At 36.1% G+C, this 25,044-nt stretch overlaps 1 protein-coding gene across 31 annotated transcripts in view; it reads right to left on the bottom strand.

Moving 5' to 3' along the window:
* The window catches only part of C29H12orf50 (chromosome 29 C12orf50 homolog), a 38,052-nt gene that overhangs the window by 8,606 nt on the left and 4,402 nt on the right, over positions 1-25,044 (bottom strand). For 17 of the 31 annotated variants that reach the window (XM_070600101.1, XM_070600091.1, XM_008527137.2 and 14 more), the window contains 6 exons: positions 23,801-23,920; positions 23,334-23,454; positions 4,360-4,518; positions 3,283-3,360; positions 3,088-3,201; positions 1,111-1,221 (listed from right to left, as the gene is read on the bottom strand). In XM_070600101.1, coding sequence (XP_070456202.1) covers positions 1,111-1,221; positions 3,088-3,201; positions 3,283-3,360; positions 4,360-4,518; positions 23,334-23,454; positions 23,801-23,812 — 595 coding nt within the window. In that variant the 5' untranslated portion in view covers positions 23,813-23,920. Of the gene's footprint in view, positions 1-1,110; positions 1,222-3,087; positions 3,202-3,282; positions 3,409-4,359; positions 4,519-23,333; positions 23,455-23,800; positions 23,921-25,044 lie in introns of all 31 variants that reach the window. The other 14 variants (XM_070600083.1, XM_070600097.1, XM_070600100.1 and 11 more) reach the window with 1 other exon arrangement.

Genomic DNA, 25,044 nt, shown 5'->3' on the forward strand with positions numbered 1-25,044 from the left:
TCTCTTTTGCCCACTTTTGTTTAAACACTTTTTGGTGATACCGTCCCCATCTCTATACACATCACATATGTTTCGATTAATACATGTGTGTGTGTATATATATATGTGTGTGTGTGTACGAATATATAGTATGTACTCTTACATACAGATAAATGCAAGAAAATTCACATAGTCAACACAATTAATTTTCCTTCAACATATAACAATCTTTATTTCCACACTTTAGAGATACTTAGAGTAAATATAATTTATCTTCCATATAATATCTTCAGACATATGAAAGTAGTTTTTATGTTCCATGAAGGTCTTCCATCTTCCCAGATAAATATCCATAGTTGCTTTAAATACTACTTATATACATAATTTGCAGATCCTTCACCATACAAGTCACCCTTTCTTAAGACAAAATATTAGTTTCAAGTAACCTCCTATATAATGACACCCAAATGTGGACCACACTGTACAGAAATCAGTGGACATTTATGGAGCGTTTTTCTCTATGTCAGACACTCTGCTGAGTACTTTAAATGACTTATCACATTTAATTATCTTCTTATACTACTTCTAATAATTCAATGTAAGTTTACCTTAGCTATTTGGTAGCTGACACGCATTACTGAATCATTTTGAAAACTGCGGCCAACAAAAAATACTTATTTTTTCCTCACAATGTGTATCTTGTCAGGTCTTTCCCAACTTGAAGAAAACTTACCATTAATGTCTTGCACTTAAATGCAAGATTTTATGTTTATCACAGTTCAAGTTTACCTTACTAAATTTGGCTCATTGTTCCAGCATATTAACTTCCAGCCATCTTTAAATTTTATAAACGTCTCAATTCATCCAATTATTCAATTATTTAAACACAAAATTATTTATTCTACAAATATTTACTGAGTACACATCACGTGCTAGACATTCTAAAACAGAGACTCATCTACAGCAAATGATTATATACAGTTCCAGGCCTCAAGGAGCTTACCTAACAAAGTCAACAATTAAAATGTCAAAAAACTTTTGATGAAACAAAATTAGTTATGAGATAGAAATTTCAGATTCATTTATTATATGGTGATGTATTCAGAATCAATCAGTAATAAATTAACTCACCTCCATTTTCGAAAGCAGCAATGTCAGTCCTTGGTTTCCTATCCAATGATGCTTTTATCTCACCTTGCCTTTCATATAGGCTAAATTTTGTCGGAACTGTAAGACCATCCCCTAGAAGAAAAAAATTACCCCATGGAACCATGAGATGCTTACATAAGTTTATGATACAATTCATGAGGATGGTAAAAACCCTAACAGTTAATGCAAGTATTGTTTCATAGTGATATGATGAACAATAAATTTATAAATACATGAATTTTAAGCAAACTGTATAATTGTCAGGAAAGCAGCAAACAAGTTTATTTTCGTACGTGGATAATTTATCAAACGGCAATTTAAAAATGTAAGCAATCTAAAACTATTGTGTGTGTATAATATATTTAGTTTATTTGATGTGTTTTTCATATAATGAATTTTATATTTGTTTTATGTCTATTCACCATGAACAAACTGAGTAAAAATATCAGAGACTACTATTGATTAAAAAATGCTAATTATACTGTCATAATTGATTCTCACCATTTTCCCTATACATCTCTAGATAGTTTTCTTCTAAAATAAACTATTAAAAGCAAAATAAAAAGATATAACAATCTAATGCAACATGTGACTCTGGATTGGATCTAAACCAGGGAAAACACTTTATTTTGCTATAAAGGACATTGATGGCACAATTGGTGAAAATTGTTAAAAAAAAAAGTCTAAATAATATTGTATCAGTGATAATTTGCTGACTTTGATATTTATCCTACAGTTACGTGAGAGTCATACAGGGGCATCATATCTGCAACTTACTCTCAAACAGTTTGGAAAAAAATAATAACAATATGCATATTTAGAGAGTGAAAAATCAAATGTGTAAAATGCTGACATTTGAAGAAATCTCTGTAAAGAGTGTTCATGAATTAACTGAAATTATTTAAAAATCAAAAGCTTTTAAAACCATAATATAAAGCCAAAGTGCATGCAATTGTCTTTATAATCTGCCATTTTTAACATTCTTCAAAACAGTTTTGTTTGTTTTTGTTTTGTTATTTTTTTTCTCTTGTCTAGGTAATGCAGGTCAGCTGTCCTTCCCTACATGGCTCCCACCTACAGCTAGGTCTTTTCAATTGTTCCGCCATCTGATGGAATGCTGCTGCCACCTACCGCCATGTGTTTAAATAGTTTGCCACTTATCTATTCATACGCCAGGCATTTTACTCTTTATCCTATACTCATCTTTATCCCAGCAGACTTTCCTAACTACCTTTCTTTTTAGGGGAGGAGAGGATTCCAATCTCTCCTACCACTGCAAAACTTATTTTTCAGCTCATCTTAGGGGTAAGAAAGCTATATAAACTTATGACATCCATGGATTTCCTCTGAGTTCTTTATATCCAGAAAATAATGTTTTGCATATTCTTATCTTGCCTTTGAGGGCAAAATGTTCACCAACAGCAAAATCAGATTCATCAAAGCATAAGGTCGATGAAAAGCACAGCCTTGGAGTTAGTTATCCACCTGCATTCCCCCTGAAATTGCCTGGTGCACACAAGGCACTCATTCAATAAACAAATGGACCCTTGTTCTGCTGCTAATGTCATTCTGTGATCTCCCTTTTCCCCTGGAGGGCTAGGTTGTTCTTTCTATTCTTAAAGAAAAATCGACACGTATTTCTCAGGGAGATTTATTCTCATAGACAAATAAAATGGTAAAAGCAAACTATTTGCAGAATTACCGCATGGGGTGCAGAGTGTCATCCTGTGTTTGTGAAATCTATTCGTTCTGTGGCTCCTCTGGGAAAGCATAATTACATTAATAGCAGCTTTTCGTATTAAATTTAGGTCATCTGATAAAAGCACTTCCTTCTCACTCTCAATTCTGATGTATTATTTATCATTTAGCTCTACGGTTCATCTTACTAAATAATTCACAGCCTATCACACCAAGCGTCTCTGACACATCAACTTGAAATGCTGACTTTTCATTACTTACCTTCTTGCAATTCACTGCCATTTTCCAAAGGCTTTTCTAACTCTTTTTCCGCCGTGGAGGCTATGCTTTTTGATGATGACTTATCCGGTGGAGTATGAAATCTGTAGTAGTCACCTAATCTCCCATAAGAAAAGTAATGGTTAGTATATTTGTCAATTCAAGTATTAGAAAATCCACAAATGTTTGATTTCTTACCAGATTTATAACATATCTCCTTTATTGCTCTTTTTTCTTCAATTTCTTCAGAAGTCTTTGTCCATAAACCAGAAGCATCTATAGGATATATTTTTTTTAAATTAAATTGTCCCAAAGCCAAATAATCTGAAAATTTATAAATCAGAATGAAAAATCCCAGACATTGTTCTCATAGATGGATTACTGGTTTTTGTTTTAATTTTTAAAATTAACAATTTGCCTATTGGCAGATGTTTCTAATTGCTGTATTTCTAGTATTAGAAAGAATCAGTCAGGAGAAAAGAAATGACTAATTACACATTTTGCGTCTTGAGATGAGAAGCTAGAGGTATGGACTCACATGTTGAGATGATGTTTGTTTGTTTGGAGGAATATGTAGCTATGGCAGATGTGGAGATAAAGCCAGCAAAAAGAGGAATAAAAAGCTTTATGTATTCCTGAGCACAGACACTATGGTGGCCAGTAGCCCAGAGAAGGAAACATTCCAGAGTAAAGACAGAGAAAAGACTAAGTTTATTTTTGCTGAATGTTTATCTGGTTTGTACATATTTATTGGCACCACAGTGCTGTGATGATATGGGAGGAATAGGATGGACTAGCATGCAAAAGATCTGGGTTCTAACCCTGTTTATCCTTTTGCAAGGATTGCTTAGGATAATGCAGATGATAGTGCTTTATGAATTATACACTATGGATCTCTGTAACTTCAAGGATTAAATGTGACAGATGTAATCATGTAATATATAGACAGATAGATGGACATATGTATAACAATCTTGTTATATATAAATAAAAGAGGTTATTATTATTCCTATAAGCAACTGTACGTGTTTAAACATGGGATGTCTCCCAGCCATCATACAACAAAAACTTTTCAATACAAAGAATTATAAGCATCTGTAGACAGAGAACAAATAAGAACATAATGAATTTAATATACTTAATAAAATTAAAGCTATTTTCTCACCATAATTTGTCATATATTACATTATAAACCTCTAAGAGTTACACAAATACGTAGAAAATATCGTGAAGTTTGTGGACCTGCACTGTAAATCTGAGAAAAGGCTTACTAACCATTTTGTTCGTCTCCTTCCTCCTCTTCTTCTTCAAAGTTAGTTTTTAAAACTAAAGGATGGTGAATGGGTCGTGATATATTCTCCTGAGATTTCAGGGCTTCCTGACTCTGGGTCGGGGGTGGAATTCCTTCCTGAGTTTCCTTTTGTAGAGTGATATCTACAGAGAGAATGCAACATTTCAGTCTTTTCAAGATACATGTTATGTGCGTGTTCAATGATCCACCATTGTCCTCCTGATTACATTTTTGTTAAAATGTGTCCCTCTGCATTTCTGGAAAGCGTATTAAACTAACTTAAAAAAAATCAACATTTTGCCTGTAAGATGTGAAAAATATGCTAATTTATAGACGTTAGATAATAATTACAGCCATGACTTGGCACATCACACTTTTTTTTTTAAGATTTTACTTTTCCTTTTTCTCCACAAAGCCCCCCTCTCCATAGTTGTTATATTTTTAGTTGTGGATACTTCTAGTTGTAGCATGTGGGACGCCACCTCAGCATGGCCTGACGAGCGGTGCCATGTCCCAGCCCAGGATCCGAACTGTCAAGACTCCTGGGCTGCCGAAGCTGAGCTTGAGAACTCAACCACTCAGCCATGGGGCAGGCCCCGGCACATCACACTTTTGATATAAATGCAAAGTGATCCTAGCCATTACTGTATTTTACATTAGATCTGTGGGGTAAGAATAACTTAACTAATCACATTACAGCAAATTAACAAAGGCAAACTCAAATAAGGCATAGCTTATAATAGCAGAGTATATACGTCCAAAAGAGGAAAAAATCCAATTGTTCTCATTTACTATGGCTGGGGAGTGATTACTTGGAAGTGAGAAGAATGATGCTTTCAAATTTCTCTATTGGCTACACATTGGTCAGAGTGGCCAAAACTTTCGGTCATATTTAAACATCCTGTAACCTTCAAAACTAACCAGCAAATAACAGAAAAACCTAGTGAACATCTGTATCTTGTTTTTTTCTTTGTGTGAGGAAGATGTTGGCTCTGAGATAACATCTGTTGCCAATCTTCCTCTTTTTTTTTCTTTTTCTTTTTTTTAAGATTATTCAGAAAAGATAACTTTTTTAATAAGTGGCATTGTGACACCTGAACAGACATAATAAACGAAAGTTAAAATTGATGTATTCCCCACCACCATACTACATGACTAATTCAGTTGGATCAGAAGTCTAAATTTAAAAATAGTGATACGATTCAGGGTCTTAAAACAAATAAAGCATGAATAAATTCCTGGACCCTTTAATAACTTCAGACTGGGTAAAATGTTCTTCTTCTTTTTTTTTATTGCAGTAACACTGGATTATAACATTATATAGCTTTCAGATGTACATCGTAATATATTTTGAATTCTGCGTAGATTACATCATGTTCACCACCCAAAACTAATTATAGTCCATCACCTTACATGTGAGCCTAATCACCCCTTTTGCCCTCCATCCGCTCCCTCCCCTATGGTAACCACCAATCCAATCTCTGTTGCTATGTGTTTGTTTGTCGTCATTCTTATCTTCTACTTATGAGTGAAATCATACAGTATTTGACTTTCTCCCTCTGACTTATTTCACTTAGCAAAATGCCCTCAAGGTCCATCCATGTTGTCACAAATGGCCAGATTTCATCATTTCTTATGGCTGAGTAGTTTTCCATCATGTATAAATACCACATCTTCTTTATCCATTTGTCCCTTGATGGGAACCTAGGTTGCTTCCAAGTCTTGGCTATTGTGAATAGTGCCGTAATGAACATAGGGGTGCATGTATCTTTATGCCTTTGTGTTTTCAAGTTCTTTGGATAAATACCCAGCAGTGGGATAGCTGGATCATATGGTAGATTTATTCTTAATTTTCTGAGGATACTCCATACTGCTTTCCACAGTGGCTGCACCAGTTTGCACTCCCACCAGCAGTGTACGAGGATTCCCTTTTCTCCACATTCTCTCCAAGACTTGTTTCTTGTCTTGTTGATTATAGCCATTCTGACTGGAGTGAGGTGATACCTCATTGTAGTTTTGATTTGCATTTCCCTGATAGTTAATGATGTTGAGCATCTTTTCATATGCCTGCTGGCCATCTGTATATCTTGTTTGGAGAAATGTCTATTCAGATCTTTTGCCCACTTTTTAATTGGGTTGTTGGTTTTTTGTTGTTGAGATGTATGTGTTCTTTGTATATTTTGGATATTAACCCCTTATCTGATATACGGTTTGCAAATATCTTCTCCCAATTGTTAGATTGTCTTTTCATTTTGTTGATAGTTTCCTTTGCTGTGCAGAAGCTTTTTAGTTTGATGTAGTCCCATCTGTTCATTTTTTCTTTTGTTTCCCTTGCCCAGTCAGACATGGTACTTGAAAATATGCTGCTAAGACCGATGTCAAAGAACGTACTTATGTTTTCTTCTCAAAGTTTCATGGTTTTAGGTGCAACATTCAAGTCTTTGATCCATTTTGAGTTGATTTTTGTGCATGGTGTAAGATAATGCTCTACTTTCATTCTTTTGCATGTGGCTGTCCAGTTTTCCCAGCATCATTTGTTGAAGAGACTCTCCTTTCTGCATTGTATGCTCTTGGCTCCCTTGTAAAATATTAGCTGTCCATAGATGTGTGGGTTTATTTCTGGGCTTTTGATTCTGTTGCATTGATCTGTGTGTCTGTTTTTGTGCCAGTACCATGCTGATTGGTTACTATGGCTTTGTAGTATATTTTGAAATCAGGAAGTGTGATACCTCCAGCTTTGTTCTTTTTTCTCAGAAATCCTTTGGCTATTCTGGGTCTTTTGTTGTTCCATGTAAATTTTAGGATTCTTTGTTCTATTTCTGTGGAAAATGTTGTTGCAACTTTGATAGGGATTGTATTGAATCTGTAGATTGCTTTAGGAAGCATGGACATTTTAACTATGCTAATTCTTCCAATCCAAGAGCACAGAATATCTTTCCATTTCTTTGTGTCTTCAATTTCTTTCAACAATATTTTATAGTTTTCAGTGTACAGATCTTTCACCTCCTTGGTTAAGTTTATTCCTAGGTATTTTATTCTTTTTGTTTCAATTGTAAATGGGATTGTATTCTTAATTTCTCTTTCTGCTACTTCATTGTTAGTGTATAGAAACACAACCGATTTTTGTATGTTGGTTTTGTATCCTGCAACTTTACTGTATTCATTTTATTATTTCTAAAAGTTTTGTAGTGGATTCTTTAGGGTTTTCTATATATAAAATCATATCATCTGCAAATAGTGACAGTTTCACTTCTTCCTTTCCAATTTGGATCTCTTTTATTTCTTTTTCTTGCCTGTTTGCTCTGGCTAGGACTTCCAAAACTATGCTAACTAAGAGTGGTGAAAGTGGGCATCCTGGTCTGGTTATTGTTCTTAGAGGGATAGCTTTCAGTTTTTCTCCATTGAGAATGATATTAACTGCGGGTTTGTCATATATGTTGAGGTACTGTCCTTCTATACCCATTTTATTCAGAGTTTTTATCATATATGGATGTTGTATCTTGTCAAATGCTTTCTCTGCATCTATTGAGATGATCATGTGATTTTTATTCTTCATTTTGTTAATGTGGTGTATCACGTTGATGGATTTGAGGATGTTGAAACATCCTGGCATCCCTGGAATGAATCCCACTTGATCATGGTGTATGCTCTTTTTAATATATTATTGTATTCAATTTGCTAGTATTTTGTTGAGGATTTTTGCATCGATGTTCATCAGGGATATTGGTCTGTAATTTTCTTTTTTTGTGTTATCCTTCTCTCATTGTGGTATCAGTGTAATGTTGGCCTCATAGAATGAGTTAAGAAGCTTCCCCTCCTCTCCAATTTTTTAGAAGAGTTTGAGAAGGATAGGTATTAAGTCTCTTTGAACGTTTGGTAGAATTCATCAGGGAAGCTGTCTGGTCCTGGGCTCTTATTTTTTGGGAGGTTTTTGATTACTATTTTGATCTCCATACTTGTGACTGGTCTATTCAAATTCCCTATTTCTTCTGATTCAGTTTTGGAAGGTTGTATGCTTCTAAGAATTTATCCGTGTCTTCTAGAGTATCCCATTTGTTGGCGTATAGGTTTTCATAGTATTCTCTTTTAATCTTTTGTATTTCTGAGGTGTCCATTGTAATTTCTCCTCTGTCCTTTCTGATTTTTATTTATTTGATCCTTCTCTCTTTTTTTCTTGATGAGTCTAGCTAAAGGTTTGTCAGTCTTGTTTATCTTTTCGAAGAACCAGCTCTTGGTTTCATTGACTTTTTTCTATTGTCTTTTTAGTTTCTGTTTCCTTTATTTCCACTCTGATTTTTATCATTTTCATCCTTCTACTGAATTTGGGCTTTGTTTTTTCTTCTTTTTCCAGGCCCTTTAGGTGCACTGTTAGAGTGTTCATTTGAGATTTTTCTTGTTTGTTGCAGTAGGCCTCTATTCCAAAATACTTCCCTCTTATAACTGCTTTTACTGTATCTCATAAATTTTGGCATGTCATATTTTCATTTTCATCTGTCTCCAGCTATTTTTTTAATTTCTCCTTTGATTTCTTCATTGACCCAATCGTTGTTCAATAGCATTTTGTTTAATCTCCACATATTTGTGGCTTTTCTGCCTTCCTTCCTGTAGTTGATTTCTAGTTTCATACTTTCATACTCAGAAAAGCTGCTTGGTAGTATTTTCAATCTTCTTAAATTTACTGAGACCAGTTTTGTGGTCTAATATGTGATCAATCCTGGAGAATGTTCCATGTGCATTTGAAAAGAATGTGTATTCTGCAATTTTTGAATGGAATGTTTGGTATATATCTACTAAGTCCATCTGGTTTAATATGTCATTTAAGGCCAATGTCTCCTTATCGATCCTCCATTTGGATGATCTGCCCATTGCTGTAAGTGGAGTGTTAAAGTCTCCTAGCATTATTGTGTTACTGTTTATTTCTCTTTCTACTTCATTAATAATTGCTTTATATATTTAGGTGCTCCTATGTTGGGTGCATAGATATTTACAAGTGTTATATGCTCTTGTTGGATTGTTCCCTTTATCAGTATATGGTGCCCTTCTCTGTCTCTTGTTACAGTTTTTGTTTTAAAGTTTATTTTGTTTGATATTAAGTATTGCTGCCCCAGCTTTCTTTTCATTGCCATTTGCATGGAATATCTTTTTCCATCCCTTCACTTTTAGTTTTTGAGTGTCTTTTGAGGTCTGAAATGTGTCTCTTGTATGCAGCATATATATGGGTCTTGTTTTTTATCCAATCAGCCTCCCTATACCTTTTGATTGGAGCATTTACTCCATTGACATTTAAATTAGCTATTGAAAAGTATGTGCTTAATGCCATTTTGTTACTTTTTTTCTGGGTGTTTTAGTAGTTCTTCTCTGTTCCTTTCTCCTTCTCTTGCTCTCTTTCTTTGTGGTTTGATGGCTTTCTTTAGTACTATGTTTACGTTCCATTCCTTTAATTTTTGGTATATTTATTTTAGGTTTCTGGTTTGTGATTACCATGAGATTCATATATAATAACCTACATGTATAGCAATCTATGCTAAGTTGATAGTCTCTTTAGTTTGACCTCTTTATAAAAGCTCTTCTCTTTTACTCCCCTCCTCCCAAATTTTGTTTTTGATATCATACCCAACCTCTTATTTTGTGTGTGTGTGTATCCATTACCCTCTTCTCATTGAAACAGGTAATTTTAGTCAGTCTGGACTGTCCCTTGTTGCAGGTTTCTTTTTATTTAGTTTTCAGTTCTCTCTCAGGGGTAATTGTTCCCAGAGTAGTTGTAAATTTGTTGTGTACATGGGCGGAGGTGCGTTCAGAGTCTGCCTATGCTGCCATCTAGATACCTTTCCCTCAGGTTATAAAATATTAACTATCTCCTAAGTCTCTTAACAAATATTAGAATAATATGCTAGTTCTGAATATTAGCTTATAGCTATATTCCTGTTTCATAAACAGATGAGAACAATTTTGATCATTATTCATCCCATAAAGAGATACTTTTCCAATAAAATTCTACTTTCATGTGCAATAATTATTTATCAAAGTTTATAACATAATTGTTTTTTAATAAATTATATGTCAATAATAATTATAATGACAACTCAATCTCAAAGAAATATGCTAAAAAATGTGTTAATAACTATAAGCCTCCATAATATGTAGTCTTTTTGGCATAGGAAATAAAAATTTAGATTTCAATTTATATATACACTTTATTATACTTCATTTTGATAAGTGATCAATAAACTCAAGTATAAAAATATTAGGTTAGGATAAAAATATGTGAAGGAAGAAAATGGAAATAGTTTTAGGAGAAGGAAATATTTTTCTTAATTTTAAAAGAGATGTTTGTTGAAGTATTTATTACCTTTTAAAATGATATATAACACATATAAAGAATGGTGCACATATCATAAAATATATAATGTAATAAACATCAGAAAGCCAAAACCTAAGTCTAGAAATAACAGTCTCCACTGTGTCTTCTCCAGTTTTTACCACTTTCCTTCTCCATGCCCACAATAGTTATCTTCATCCTGACTTACAGTAATCACTTTGTGGGTTTTCTTATAGTTTTACTGTCAGTTATCCATTTCTAAAAAAAGTTTAATTTTCTTATTTTTGAACATTTGATAATTGGAATCAAACAGTCTGTATTCTTTTTTGTCTCTTTTCACTCGACATTATACCTGTGAGATGCATCCTTGCTTGTGTATTTCTCTTAAATCCATTCCTTTTGATTACTGTATAGTATTCCATTGAATGGATGTACCACAGTTTATTTATCCATTCCACTATTATTGAGCATTTAGGTTATTTCTAGCCTTTGGCCATTACAAACAATGCTGCTGTGAACATTCTTTTATGTGCATCCATATGCACATGGGAATGCATTTTTCTAGGATATGTGCTTCAGAAGTGGAAGTGCCTAGTCCTAAGTTATGCATACCTTTATCTTGATAAGACAATGCTAGATTGTTTTCCGAGTGCTTGTTTCACGTTATAGAACTAACTACAGTCCACAAGATTTCCTAATGCTGTTTGTCTTTGAAAACAATTGGTAGATTTTTAAATTTTTGCCAATATAATGGGTGTGTTACGATATCTCAAAGTGGTTTCCATTTGCATTTCCCTGTTTACTAATAAATTGGTCACCTCTTCATTCATTGATTGACATTTGGATTTCCTATTTTTCAAGTGCCTGTTTATGCTTTCTGCTCATTGTTCTATCACAGTGGTTCTCAACCAGAGGTGATTTTACTCCATTCCACTAGAGAACTTTTGGCGAAGTCTGGATGTATTTTTGATTGTCACAACTGAGAAAATGCTATTGGCATCTCGTGGGTAGAGTCCAGAGATGCTGCTAAACATCCTACAGTGCATAAGGCTAGAGCTCCCACAAGAAAGAACTATTCAGCTCTAAATGGCATTGTCCATGACAACACAGAAACTTGTTCCATGGGTCCTCTGTCTTTTCTTTTGATTTTTCTTCAAATATTGAGTTTGAGTCTTTTATTGGGGTCACACGTGCTGCAAATATCTTCTTCCATTCTATGGTTTATCTTTTCACTCTTTATTTTGGTGAATACAATTTCAATTTTAATGTATCAAATTTATTCATCCTTTCTTTAATAGTTAATACTATTTGTATCCCTATTACCTCCTGAAACTGTTAAAGATTAACCTTTTACATTTAGGTTTATAATATACCTAGAACTGATTTTTACTTATGGTGTGAGAGGAGTCTAGTTTTCCCTCATTAACTGAAAGACAATCTTTTACTCATTGCTCAGCCATGCCTCCTGTTTTAAATCAAGTGTCCGTCTCTGCAGGGATCTGTTCCCAGCTTTTCATTCTATTCCATTTGTCAGTGTGTTTAGCCCTTGGCCAATACTACGCTGTCTTAATCTCTGTATCACTTTATAAACCTCGATATTATCTGGTGGAACAAGTCCTATCATTTTGTTATTCTTCAAACAGGTCTTGATTATTCTTGGCTCTTTGCATTTCCATATAAATTTTTGGATCTGTTTGAATTTTGATTGAGATTATTGTTTTTTTTTTAAATAGACAGGTATCAAATCATTATGCCAATTCAAATGTCATTGGATTCATTTAAAGGAGTGATGAAATTTATTTTTAAACGTCAGTATTGATAAAATGTTGGCGAGTACATCCTTTGCAACTATTTAAATTTATGATGAAATAGTTTAGTCAATAAAAATGTTTTAGGGAATAGTTCATCAAAAATAAGGATGACTCCTCATTACACTTTTCCATTTAATATATTAAAACATATATCAGATGAAAAAAGTGATAGGATGGTAAAGACAATGCATTTACTGAACAGAAACCATGCAGTTAGAAATATGGAACAAATCATTCAAGTGAATTATTTGTTAATCAAGTAATGCAAAAAACTTCATTCAGATAGTGGTTAAATTTCCCTCTCCACAATAGTTAAAACAATGCTGTGCTAATAATTTTGATACATATTATTATACTTTTGTTGATTTGCAGTAACTTTCCTATGAGATCCCAAATACCTGTGGTCTTTGGATTTTGAGGAACCACTATATATAACATGATTTCCATGAATTTACACAAATAGATAATTTTTTTCACCTTGATTTTTCTACTCAAACCATAGTTTCATGCCACTAAGATTAATTTTAGTGTGACCAGATATAATTAATCTAACTCTTTTGAAAAAGACATTTTTTATATATATTATGTAGTAAACATCTATTATTTTTGTTTGCCCCATAGGCATTCTTTCCCTTGCTTTTGGTAAAAAACATCAGTTTTACTTTGGGGAATCATCTTTTTCCCATTTTCAGTCCATTTAATTTGAGTGACGATGACCTCTAGCCACTAAGGTTAGCTATTTCCCTAGCCTGAACAATTTTTAGGGATAAGCACATTTCCTGCATTGTTAGATGATGTTCAACATTAAGGCTTTAGCTGGAAAAGGATTTCTTTTGAGGTTAATTTAGAATGATGATAATACTGAGCGCTTACTCTTTGCCAGATATTCTTCTAAACTATTAGGTATTAATTCATTAAATGTCCAAAATAATCCCAAGACATAAGAACTATTACTATCTCTATTATATAGATGAAGAAACTGGGCCACAGAGATACGAAATTTCCCAAGGTTAAGTTGGCAAGTATGTGGCAAGTTGAGATTTTAACCTGGTCTGACTCAGAATTCTCCATCTTCGCTTATTTTGCCTCCAGGATCTAGATCTGAAGTTTCTGGGGTAGGTACAGTATATGGAGAAAGCCAGCTAGCCCAGATCTAAGAGTTGGCAAAGGAAGGCCAAGATCCAGCTGAATCTGAGATCAGCTCTGTCCCTAATCTCTTCAGTTACATGAACCAATGATTTCTCGTTTTCTCTTAAATCAGATGGAGTTTGGTTTCTCTTCTTAAAATCAGTGGTGTGCTGGACTGGGCTCAGATCAGCACATGAAAACAGACTGTTAAATTTTCAGGAATTTTGCAAGCCAATTGATATCACATTGGTAGCTTGAAATTATCCATGGTAGGAGTATTTGCTCCATGGAAATTGGTAAATGCTGCTTTTAGGGAGGTATGTCATGTGTGCTGACATTATTCAGTGTTTCCTGCTATAAATCCCTCCATATGTGGAACACAAACGCAAAGGCAAAACTTAGAAGAATCTTTTGCATAAAGAATTCAATTATTTTTAACCAGATAAGTTGTTTTTATTCATACTCTCTGGGAATTGGGTACTATCTTTCCTTTTGCTTGAAAGAGTAAAAAAAGTGCTTATTTTTGTAAAAGTCACAGAGCAGAGGTTCTTCAATTCTTTTTCTTCACTTTTCACTAATTCTTTAAGAACATCCATAGGGAATGGTTTGGTTAGGGCAATAGAAACACTTGTATAGGTTTTAAAATACACTGATTCATCTTCTTTGCCAAAAATTCTTGCGAAAAACGTTTAATTTAAATCTAATCAGGAGGAAACAAACAAATTCCATTTAAGGGATATTCTGCAAAGCAACTGATCTGAACTCTTTAAAAATGTCACCGACACGGAAGACAAAAAAAAAAAATAGAGAAATATAGATACTAAAGAGACGTGACAACTAATAGCAACAAATGATGACTAATTGGATCCTGGATTGGAAAACAAAACGAATAACTCTAAGGCTACACTACTCAACATGTCGTCCCATGAACCAAACAATTCGTTAGAAATATAGAACCTCAGGCCCTAGCCTAGACATACGAATCAGACTGCAATTTCACTAGATCTCCAGGTGATTCCTGTGAATATTAAACTTCAAGAAGCACTGCTATAATGAACAATATTGGACATTAGGGAAATTTGAGTATGGATTAAGTCTTAGACATTAGTTATCATATCGATGTTAAATTTCCTGTTTGTGATAGTCTTGTGTAGTGTGGTTACGTAGGAGAATGTCCTTAAAATTAGGAGATAGATGCCAAAGTATTTAGGGATGAAGTGTCAGGATATTTGCAACTAATACTTAAAAGTTCAAAAAGGGGATAAATACGTATTTGTACATTATACACATATATGTAAGTACAATAGAGGGAAAAGAAAAAGTAAATAGACAAGATGTTTATTTATGAATCTGGTGAGGAGCACATAGGTGGGTGTTCACTGAACTATCTTGCAACTTTTCCGTAGGTTAAAATTTTTGAAATAAAAAGTTGCAGGAAGAAAGTACAATGAAGGCTGGGCTCCAACACGCATCAGTTTAATTGGTGGTCTGGATGGTGCCTGGGAACTCTTTTGTTTTTTTTGGTTGTTTTTTTAAGTTCCCCAGGTAATTCTAATTCAGAGCCAGAGTTGAGAACCTCTGGATTAGGTGCCCACCAGATGGGGTACCTGGGCTTCTGAGCTGCATGTGATTAAAGGGAACAAGTTCCACTGATGTGTGGCCAGAAATAATGGAGAAAATAAATTGGAGAAAGAAAGAAGAAACCTTCCTTATTTAATGGAAATACCCATAACTCAGGGATGTTAGAAAGAGTCCACTGTTTACTATAAATTAACAGGATAAAGGGAGTCTTCTATTAAATGTAAAGGACCTTAATAGCTTCAAAAGGAAGGCTATCAGGTAGGGTGGAATAGAATTAGCCCGTCAGGAGGAGGAAGCCCGATTAGGAGAGTCTCATGGGTGGGTCCACTCAAATGACAAAAATGTCTGTGTATACTCAGGTTGCCACGTCTGATTTTTTTCGTGAGACAGTTTTAGTCAGACAGAATTGTGTTTGAATTCAGGGACTGCCACTTAAGAGATGCATTATCCTGCCTAAGATATTTACTCTCTCTAGGCCTCTGTTTCCTCGTCTATGAAATACAGATGCTAACTACATCTATTTTCCAGGTTTTTGTGATGGTTAAATAAAATTAGGCATGCCGTGTGCCCAGCCCTGTGCTGCCACACAGACAACACTTAATATAAGAGATTATTCAAAAACACGAGATATCAGATTTTCTCGTTTCTCATGACCCTATTTTATTTTTTAAAAATCATAACTAAATTTGCAGTTTATACAGTTATAAAAAGCAAGTTTGTACAGGTCTCAGACTTGACAAACATACGTTAGGTCTGGAGAACTAACAGTTGAGTATCTGCCCTTATTTTTGCCCTTTGAGAAGCTCGTTAGATGATGGATGACAACAGACACAGTGTCCAGTCAGGAGAGCATCCAATCCAAACACAAATTGTTCTGGGGTCACCACTGTGTGGCTTATGCATTTACTTAACCCCTCTCCCCCTGCCAAAGAGGAAAGAACTGAGTTGAACAGTTTTGTCCCTCGTAGCCATTAACAATTGTCTTATTCTGTGTCTTACCCCCACATACAAAATATTAGTCTGTGCTTTACAGACTCAAATATTCAAGTCAGTCTTCATTAAATCGTTTAAAAACCATTTGTTAGACAATGGTTTTTCAAGATTTAGAATAAAAAGTTCATGCATACATATTCATTTACGCTAGACCTTCTAGATTCCTTCTAGAACTTCTAGATTGAACTGACCCAAGGTTCATTTACAGTGGCCAAATAGTCAGCTGTCTAAGGCATCTCTAAGACACTGACTTGGAATAAATAAAAATCAAATTACCCCAGCCAATTGTTCATTATAGAATAACAAGGCAACCAGCCAAGGAGATGAGCAATTGCTTCAATGTTTGAGCTACTGTGTTTTGTTTTGTTTTGTTGCAGGCTTTTCTGGTGAGGAAGATTGGCCCTGAGCTAACATCTGTTGCTGATCTTCCTTTATTTTTTCCCTCCCCCAAGCCCCAGTACATAGCTGTATATCCTAGTTGTGACCCCTTTTAGTTCTTCTACGTGAGATGCTGCCACAGCGTGGCTTAATGAGTGGTATGTAGGTCCGTGCCCAGGATCCGAACTGGTGAACCCCAGCCGCCAAAGCAGAGTGCCAGAACTTAACCACTACGCCACCAGGCCAGCCCCTGAGCTACTGTGTTTTCAGTAAACTGTCCCTTAGCAAAATCTAGGGAGTTTCTTAAGAGAAACGGTTTGAGTATTCTGACCTCTAAGTATACTACGGGAGAAAGAACAAGCACCTACCATGCAAGCAAAGAAGATATGAAATGTACTCAGAAATGCCTAGGAAATTCTTATAATGGTAGCAAATACAACTGAATTATGTTTTCTTAGCACTATCATTTGGTTTATCGGCTATTCGCTTTTAAACTTGGAGATGATAACCAGAAGGATTAGGCCTCTTTTTAATATGTCTGCTTTAGCAACATTTAAATGAAGTCTCTTTCAAAAGAGTCCAAAACCTTTTTTAATTTGCTAGCAGGTTACAGTTTAAATTGCAGAAAGACGAAATGGCAGTTTCATATTCTCAGACAAAAAATGCAGAACTCCTGATAATTGCATTTAGTGCTTAAAGATAACATACAGTGGAAAATCAACTACTGAAAAATTGCTTTTGGCAAGTGCTTCATTCTAGAAGAGCACAGCTGGTAACTTAGATAGCATTGCTGTGGCTCCAACCCACCCACTTAATATGGACCACATAGTGGGTCTCAATTCCTCCAGAAGAGGCCCTAGAAATGTTCACAGGTTGCACATTTAAATATCTAAACCGTTATCTTATTTTAACCTAAGAGACAGAATTACACACAAATTGTGCAATGCTATGTGTGAATCGATACTTAGTTATATTTTGCTACCAAAAACTTGTCATAATCCCACCCCGAATTTATCAATCAGATGCACTTACTGAAACATAAAAAGTTGGATTTTAAAAAGGGTACAACTTTATAAAGTAAGCTTTGTCTAAGGTGAGAAGATTATGGTCCCAGTTTTCGTTAATAGGAACTTTGGTAGATAGGCGTTCCTGGAAATATTGTAGGAAGTATTAGGTCCCAAAAAGGTCAAATTATACTTTCTGAGATATTGAAATATTTCCAAAATGAACAGGTGATACGGTAGTTCAATACATAATTCAAACGAATTTGGTAGTTTCTTACAGTCTGGAAATTGAATCCTCTTTCCCAGAGCACAGAAATGTGTCTGGGCAGATGGCAAATAGTTTCCTGCTTAAAAAAAACACATACTGTTCAGGACTTCCTAGGGTAGAATTGGCCACTATGTGAAAGGTAATACTGTATTCCTGTGTTAGGTGCTTGGGATTCATCAGTGAACAAAATAAAGATTCCTGCTCTCATGAAATGTTCATTCTATAGCAAGGAGTCAGACAGGAAACAATAGAAGTAGTAAACAAGTAAATTACACTGTATCTGAGAAAACGATAATCTATACGGCAAAAAGAAACTAGAGCAAGGCCAGGAAGGTTGGGAATGTATAGGGAGGAAGTGGGAAGGCTGACTAGATTTCAAATAAGGTAATCAGGACAGATCTCATTAAAAAGTGATATTTGAGTAAGGTTTTGAAGAGGTAAAGGAGTTATCCATTAAGATATTGAGAGAGAGCATTTCATGCAAAGCCCCTGAAGCAGGAGCATGCTAGCATGCTGTAGGAAAAGCAATGAAACTGGTGTAGTTGGAGCAGAGTGAGCAAGTAGAAGAGCTGTGAAAGATAAATCCCAAGAGATGACAGGGCACCAGATCAAGCAGAGTCGTTTAAGCCTTTGTTAGGACTGGTTTTACTCTGAAAAAAATTAGAAACCTTTGGAGGGGTGACATCTGACATGTATAAGAGTATCACACTGGCTACTGTGCTTTTAACTTGCACTGGCTATTGTGCTTTGAACAGACATAGAGGGACAAGAGTTGAAGCATAGAAACCAGTTAGGAGGCTAGTGAAGTAATTCAGGCATGAGATAATTATGGTGGCTTGGCCCAGAGTGGGAGTAGTAGAGATGGTGAGAAAAGTCAAATTCTGGATATATTAAGATGGTACAGTTAACAGGATTTCTGTATGGATTGGATACGGGATATGAGAGAAACAGAATTTGCGGATGACTCGGATGACCTGAGCAGCTAAAAGGATAGAATTCTATCAAACCAAGATAGAAAGACTATGAATGTAGCAGGTTTGGAAGTATCAGAGTAAAATCATGAGTTAAGTTTTGAGCATGTTAAGTGGAAAACGTCTATTAATCACCCATGTTGAATTTAAGTGAAAAGTTGAAGATAGAGATCTGAAGTTCAAGAGAGAGGTCTGGAGTGGATATATAAATTTGGGAGTCATTGACTTGTGGATCATATTCAAAGCCATGGGCTGGATGAGATTACCAAGGCAGTAGACAGATAAGAAAAGAGAACCAAGGACTAACTCCTAGAACATTCCCATGTAAGAGGTTGGGGAAAGAGGAAAAACCAGCGAGGGAGAGTGATAAGAGAGCACTAGCCATGTAGGGGTAAAATGAAAAGGGTATGGTGTTCTGGAAGCTAGATAAGGAAATTATATCAAGGAGCAAGGGGCATCAAATGTGTCAAATGCTGCTAATGGTTCAAGTCGTGTTAGCACTGAGAATTGACCAGTGGATTTAACAATCTGTATATCACTGGTGAAAGGGGCTAAAAAGCCTGATTACCATGGGATTAAGAGAGAATGGGTGGGGAGGATTTGGCAATTGGTGACAGCAAGAATAGATAACCATTTTGAGGAGAACTACTATAATGGGAAAGAAAAGATGGGGTGGTACCCTGTGATAGACAGGGTCAAGAAAAGGGACAGGGATTTTTAATAATTAGAGAAATAAATGCCTGTTTGTATGCTGATAGGAGTGAGCCAAGTATAGAAGAAGGAAGAATTGCTGACTCAGCAATCTTGAGTAGACAAGAAGGGGCAAGATCTAGTTAATTAATGGAAGGATAGGCGTTAGCTGGGCGTATGGATAGCTCATCTTTGGTAAGAATGGAGAAGAGGCAAATACAGATGCCAATAGGTGGGTAAATGTAGTGACAGGTTCTCTTCTCATTACTTAAAGCTTCTCACTTCAGTAAGACACAAGGCATAAGGTCTCAGTAAGACCTGAAGGAGGGGTATGAGGTTTAAGGAGAGGAAAGAAGGTATGAAATAACAGTCTAGGAGTGTGTGGATGAACAGGGAGTATCAGGTATATGACTGGCAGTCAGCATTAAGGTCGCATGTGAGGTTTGTGGTCAAGAATTTAACCCCATCAGCACGGTTGTGTATGTTTCTGAAGCTATGTTCAGCCGTAATGAATTCAGGTGCTCAGTAGACAGAGGGTTGTGCTTAACCAGCATTACAGTTGCCAAGCAAATATAGTGAAGCCAGAAAGTAGCAAGAGAGTGGAGAGGGTGTGCAAGGGACACAGTGCCAGATAGAGGTGAGGCAAGACATCTAGGGAGGGAAGGATTGTGAAAAGATGGTACAATCAATGAATTGCGGGTTCCAGGGGGTTAAAAACATTGTTTAAGTCAGGATTCTAAAAGGATTGAAATAGAAGAATAGGCCACAGGGTGAAATGTATGTCATTGTGATCGTAGGGTGGCAGGTGATAATTAGCATTTAGAGTATGACTAAGAGAGAGTGACAGAGATGAGAGGAGGAAAAGGTCAGTAGAGGAATTGAGTTCAAGAAACTGAGAGGCTAGGGTGTTAGATAGATTTATATATTAAAATCAGCAAAAACTGACACAGGAGTACAGTTATACTGACAATGAGTCAGGAGTTCATACTGCTGAAAACAGGGAGGGAGGACCTTGATGGATGTGTACACAAGCAAAAAACAGCAACACTGAGGAGTAATAATGTCATAATCTGATGACATGAGATTGGTAAAGACTAAATAAGGACAAGAATGAGTCACTTGAGAAATGGGGTTTCTGATACTGACTGATGTAAAATAATTAAAAAAAAATGCATATATTGGTTTCTTACCCCAGTTCCTGGCACAGAGCTCCAAAAACCCTTGTAATTTCCTAATTAACAAGAGCACTGGGAGCATCTTTTGTTCTCATATTGGGTCTGTGACCCTGGTTCCTGACACAGAGCTCCTATGTCCCTTGGAATTTCCTGCATGATAAGAGTCTTTTATTCTAATGAGATGACTCTTGGTGAGTTCCTGGATGGCTTCAGGATGGGGACTGGTAATCAGGAGAAAGACCAAGCCATGAGTAGAAGCTTGGAACTTTCAGCCCCACCCCTCATCCTCTGGAATGGGGATAAGGACTGGAGATTGAGTTAATAATCAATCATGCCTACATGATGAAGACTCCATAAAAGTGCCCAAGGTACAGGATTCAGAAAGCTTCCAGGTTGGTGAACACATCCATGTACCATGAGGGTGGCACATCCCAACTCCACAGGGACAGAAGCTCCTGTGCTTGGGACCCTTTCAGATCTCACCCTATGTACCTCTTCATCTGGCTGTTCATCTGTATCCTTTATGATATCTTTTATTTTATAACAAACTGGTAAATGTAAGTAAGCATCTTCCTGAGTTCTGTGAGCTGTTCTAGCAAATGATCAAATCCAAATAGGGAAATCATGGGAACCTCAGATTTGTAGCCAAGTTACACAGAAATTGTGAGAACCTGGGGACCTACTACTTGCGATTGACATCTGAAGTGGGGAGCAGGCTTTTGCGACTCAGCCGTTAACCTGTGGGGTCTGCACTATCTCTGGTAAGTGTCAGAATTGAACTGAATTGTAGGACACCCAGCTGGTATCACAGAGAATTGCTCGGTGTGGGAAAGATTCTGCCCACCTGGTATCAGAAGTATTGTGAATATGGTAGCAGTGTGAGAGTAAAGGAGAAACACACAGGAGTGTTTTTGTTTTTCCTAGATAAACTGACATAAACAGGAGTAAAGGGCAGAATTAAATTAGTCCCGGTGAATTCAAAGCAGATAAGTGGACATGATGAGGCTGTTAGAGGGTGACATGGGTGTATGGGACTTCCTCTTGTCCTCTACAGACAGAGAAGAGGAAGTTTGAGGAAGCAGGGTATCAGCAACCTATGAACCCTGCTTATCTTCTCTCAGGATGGAGACTGAATACCTAGGAGAAGGGTTTGGTCCCAGTGCATGGATCTAGTTTTGACCCTTTTGAGAGAAGGGAAAGATTACTTCAAGAGTCAGGCTCAGCCTTGATACCTGTTGAAGAAAGTGGACTTCCAGAGAATCCAGAAGTTCTCTGTGACAACCAGATGCCGTGTCTAATCTATGAGAATACAATGTATCCCTATAGAACCCAGCCCAGGGCATGTCCTATAGTGAGGAGCCCAGTAACTGTCAGTTACACAGACATTCTACCCTTCCTTTGCCCAGAGATGCAGTTTTAGTTTACCTTTAGTTGAAAGAGCTAATTCTAAAGATAGTAATTTTACCCATAGACCATCAGGAAGCAAACTATTAACTAGTTATAAAGAATTAATTCGATGTCCCTCATGAAATAAAATCACACTATATGTAAACCAATGGGGCCAAGTTAATCACTTAGTAGGTACCATAACTTTCATTCAAGTGGGTTACCTTTCAGTAGTCATCTATGCATCCCCTATCCATCTTTCCATACATCCAATTTTACTGGGTGTCTGTGCTCCAGATACTGCACAAAGCATTGGTAAGGAAACTAGCTATGCTCTCTATCTTCATGATGTTTACAGTCCAGTGAGGAAGAGAATCATTGACCAAGTATTATATGTATGATGAATGCTATGTGGTCAGAGTTTTCCTGAAGAATATAACAAGGGGACCTAAGTTTTAGCTATCCATTTGCCAAGGATTATCTGAAGCCAAATTTTCAAATCCCAAAGGACTGATATCCTGTAAACTCATTTCTAGAACTATTCCATCACGAGAACTATGAAGACTATAGCAAGAGAGTGGAGTAGCTACAGCATCAGGGAAACCTGACATTCTCAACTTCTTAAGCAAGTTTCTTGTATTCACTGTTTTAGGGCATAGTGTCTTCTGTGTCCCCTTCCAGAACCTAGTTTAAGGTTCACCACAGAGTGTGTCAGTATCATGTAGGTGGATTGAATTGTGCCTCAGCTTTTGCAGCAATGGGATTGTATTTTCTCCACAACTGAAGTCTTAGGAAGGACCACATATATAGCTGCTTTTCTAGAAGAAGAAGTGTGCAACCCAGGACATGCCCTTGCTCTCCCCACCTATGAGATAGGTTTCTGCACATTCACAGGGAGCAATGGTGAGGCCATGACCTCTGAGCTCGGCTCCAGTTGTGTGATGCTTTGCTGAGACACAGTTTCCTTCTGCTGCGTGAGGTCAGTCGTTGTCTCGCTTTTCAGATGAATAAAATCCACTTTAGATACACAGTCAGAGAAAGTTTAATTGCTCTTTGTTCACTTCGTCTTGTTAGCTACCTGACGGCTCATTCTAAGCTTCATCTCACGATTGTTAGAATCATCCCAAATCATCCATTGGCTATTATACCGCATTACTCACCTTGCTGTACTTTATTTAACATATCATTTTATGCTGCTACCCCAAAAGCGGATTATAATATGGTACGTCTATGCTATTTAAAAATTATACTCACTGCTACTTGGTGGTAAAAATAATCCATTGATATTTCGAGGTTTGCTGTGATAAAAGATACAACTGATCTTCACGCAACCGAGAGGCTGAGTTTCCCAGAAGCATGAAATGCTGCAGTTTTGCTAGGCAAAGGAGATGGGGGAAATGAAATGAGCAGACGCCATATTCAAAATAAATACAGTGTGCTACAACACAACACAGTGTGACAAAAACTATTGCAATTACTGCATTAGGATTATGTGTGTTTCCTGGGTTTCAGTGTTTCTAAGCTCTGCTCTTTAAAAGATGCAATAGATATTCCTAAAACATATTCCTCCATTTTTCTAATAATTTGAGAAAAGCGCAAAATGCCTAAAATTAAGTAGTGGAAGGAAGAATCACTTCTTTTCTAACGTGTTGTAAGAGTATAGTTCAATATTATTGAAGGGAGACTCATTTAACAATCATGATGAGGCTGAGTAATTCTACCTGCATTTCCATGTGTCTAAATCTGCAAAGTGGATCTAAACATTTTCCCTCTCTCCATAATGAGCACACAGTGTCACTGCCAAGGGCCTCTTCACAGTGTCGGAATCGGCACTGGGAACCCTACAAGAAAAAAGTAAATAGTGTAGAAAACTCAACATATTAACGTTAGTGTCCAACACAGGTTGCTAGTTAATTAAAGGAAGTATGAGTAGATCAAATTAGAATCACAAAAAAACACACTACAAATATAAAGCCATGTCTAAATTTTAGCAAATTAGTCTAATTTTAGTGACAGATTGATAGATAATCTCATGATTAAACAGTACAACACGCCACAAGTTACTGATAGAATGCTATTTTTGTTATCAGTTAACCCATATGGCTCACTGAGGATAAATACATGAGAGACCAGTGATATCCTTGACCACAGTCCAACGACAGAACAACCTCATTTCTCTCTCTGGAGAAAGCCAGAAAAAATTTTGTTAAGAATCAACAGCCATTTTCTAATCACGGAGATGATCTTTATTAATTAAACTTTTCATTAGATAATCTTTTCTTGGTCTATGGAGATACTGTTAAGTGTGTTTATATAGGGAAAATAAATGTAATTACATTATTGTGCAATTTTAAGTGATTACCACATTATGCTGCATTATGTTAAATACATATGCTTTTGCACTTGGTCAACAAAGATAAAACAATTGTGCCAATACATATACACATTGACATCTTCATATACCAATAAATACAGATGTGGATTATTTTGATGGGCTGCTATTAGTTTTTTTACTTTTTATGTTCTATGTCTTTTACACATAGATCCACAGTCAGAAAAACTGTAGGCCATTGTCTTTTGGGCAGACAGGTGGGTAACATACAATAAAAATATTCTGTTAAGTTCTTCCCTCTTTTAACATGTTCCATAGTTGTTCTTTATCTTTTCTCACCCTTTTACTCCTGTCTTCACTCTCTCCCCCTTTCAAAAGTGAATCTGTGGATCTTGTAGTACAAGTTAGTGGGCAGGGGCTAGATAAACTGCTATTTGAACTCCTGGATCCATTACTTGTCCATAGTCACAAAATTAATACATTACTCACCCTCTCTGTGCCTCAGTTTCCTCATCTGTAAAAAGGGAATAAAATGCCCTCCTCACAGATTGTTGTAAAAATTATGTGAGGTAAGGTATTGTGACTGCTAGTATTTTAATTTACTCATTTAATTACTTTATTGAGAAATTGCTA

This window comes from Equus przewalskii, chromosome 29, assembly GCF_037783145.1.
Source record: "Equus przewalskii isolate Varuska chromosome 29, EquPr2, whole genome shotgun sequence".
Taxonomy (NCBI): domain Eukaryota; kingdom Metazoa; phylum Chordata; class Mammalia; order Perissodactyla; family Equidae; genus Equus; species Equus przewalskii.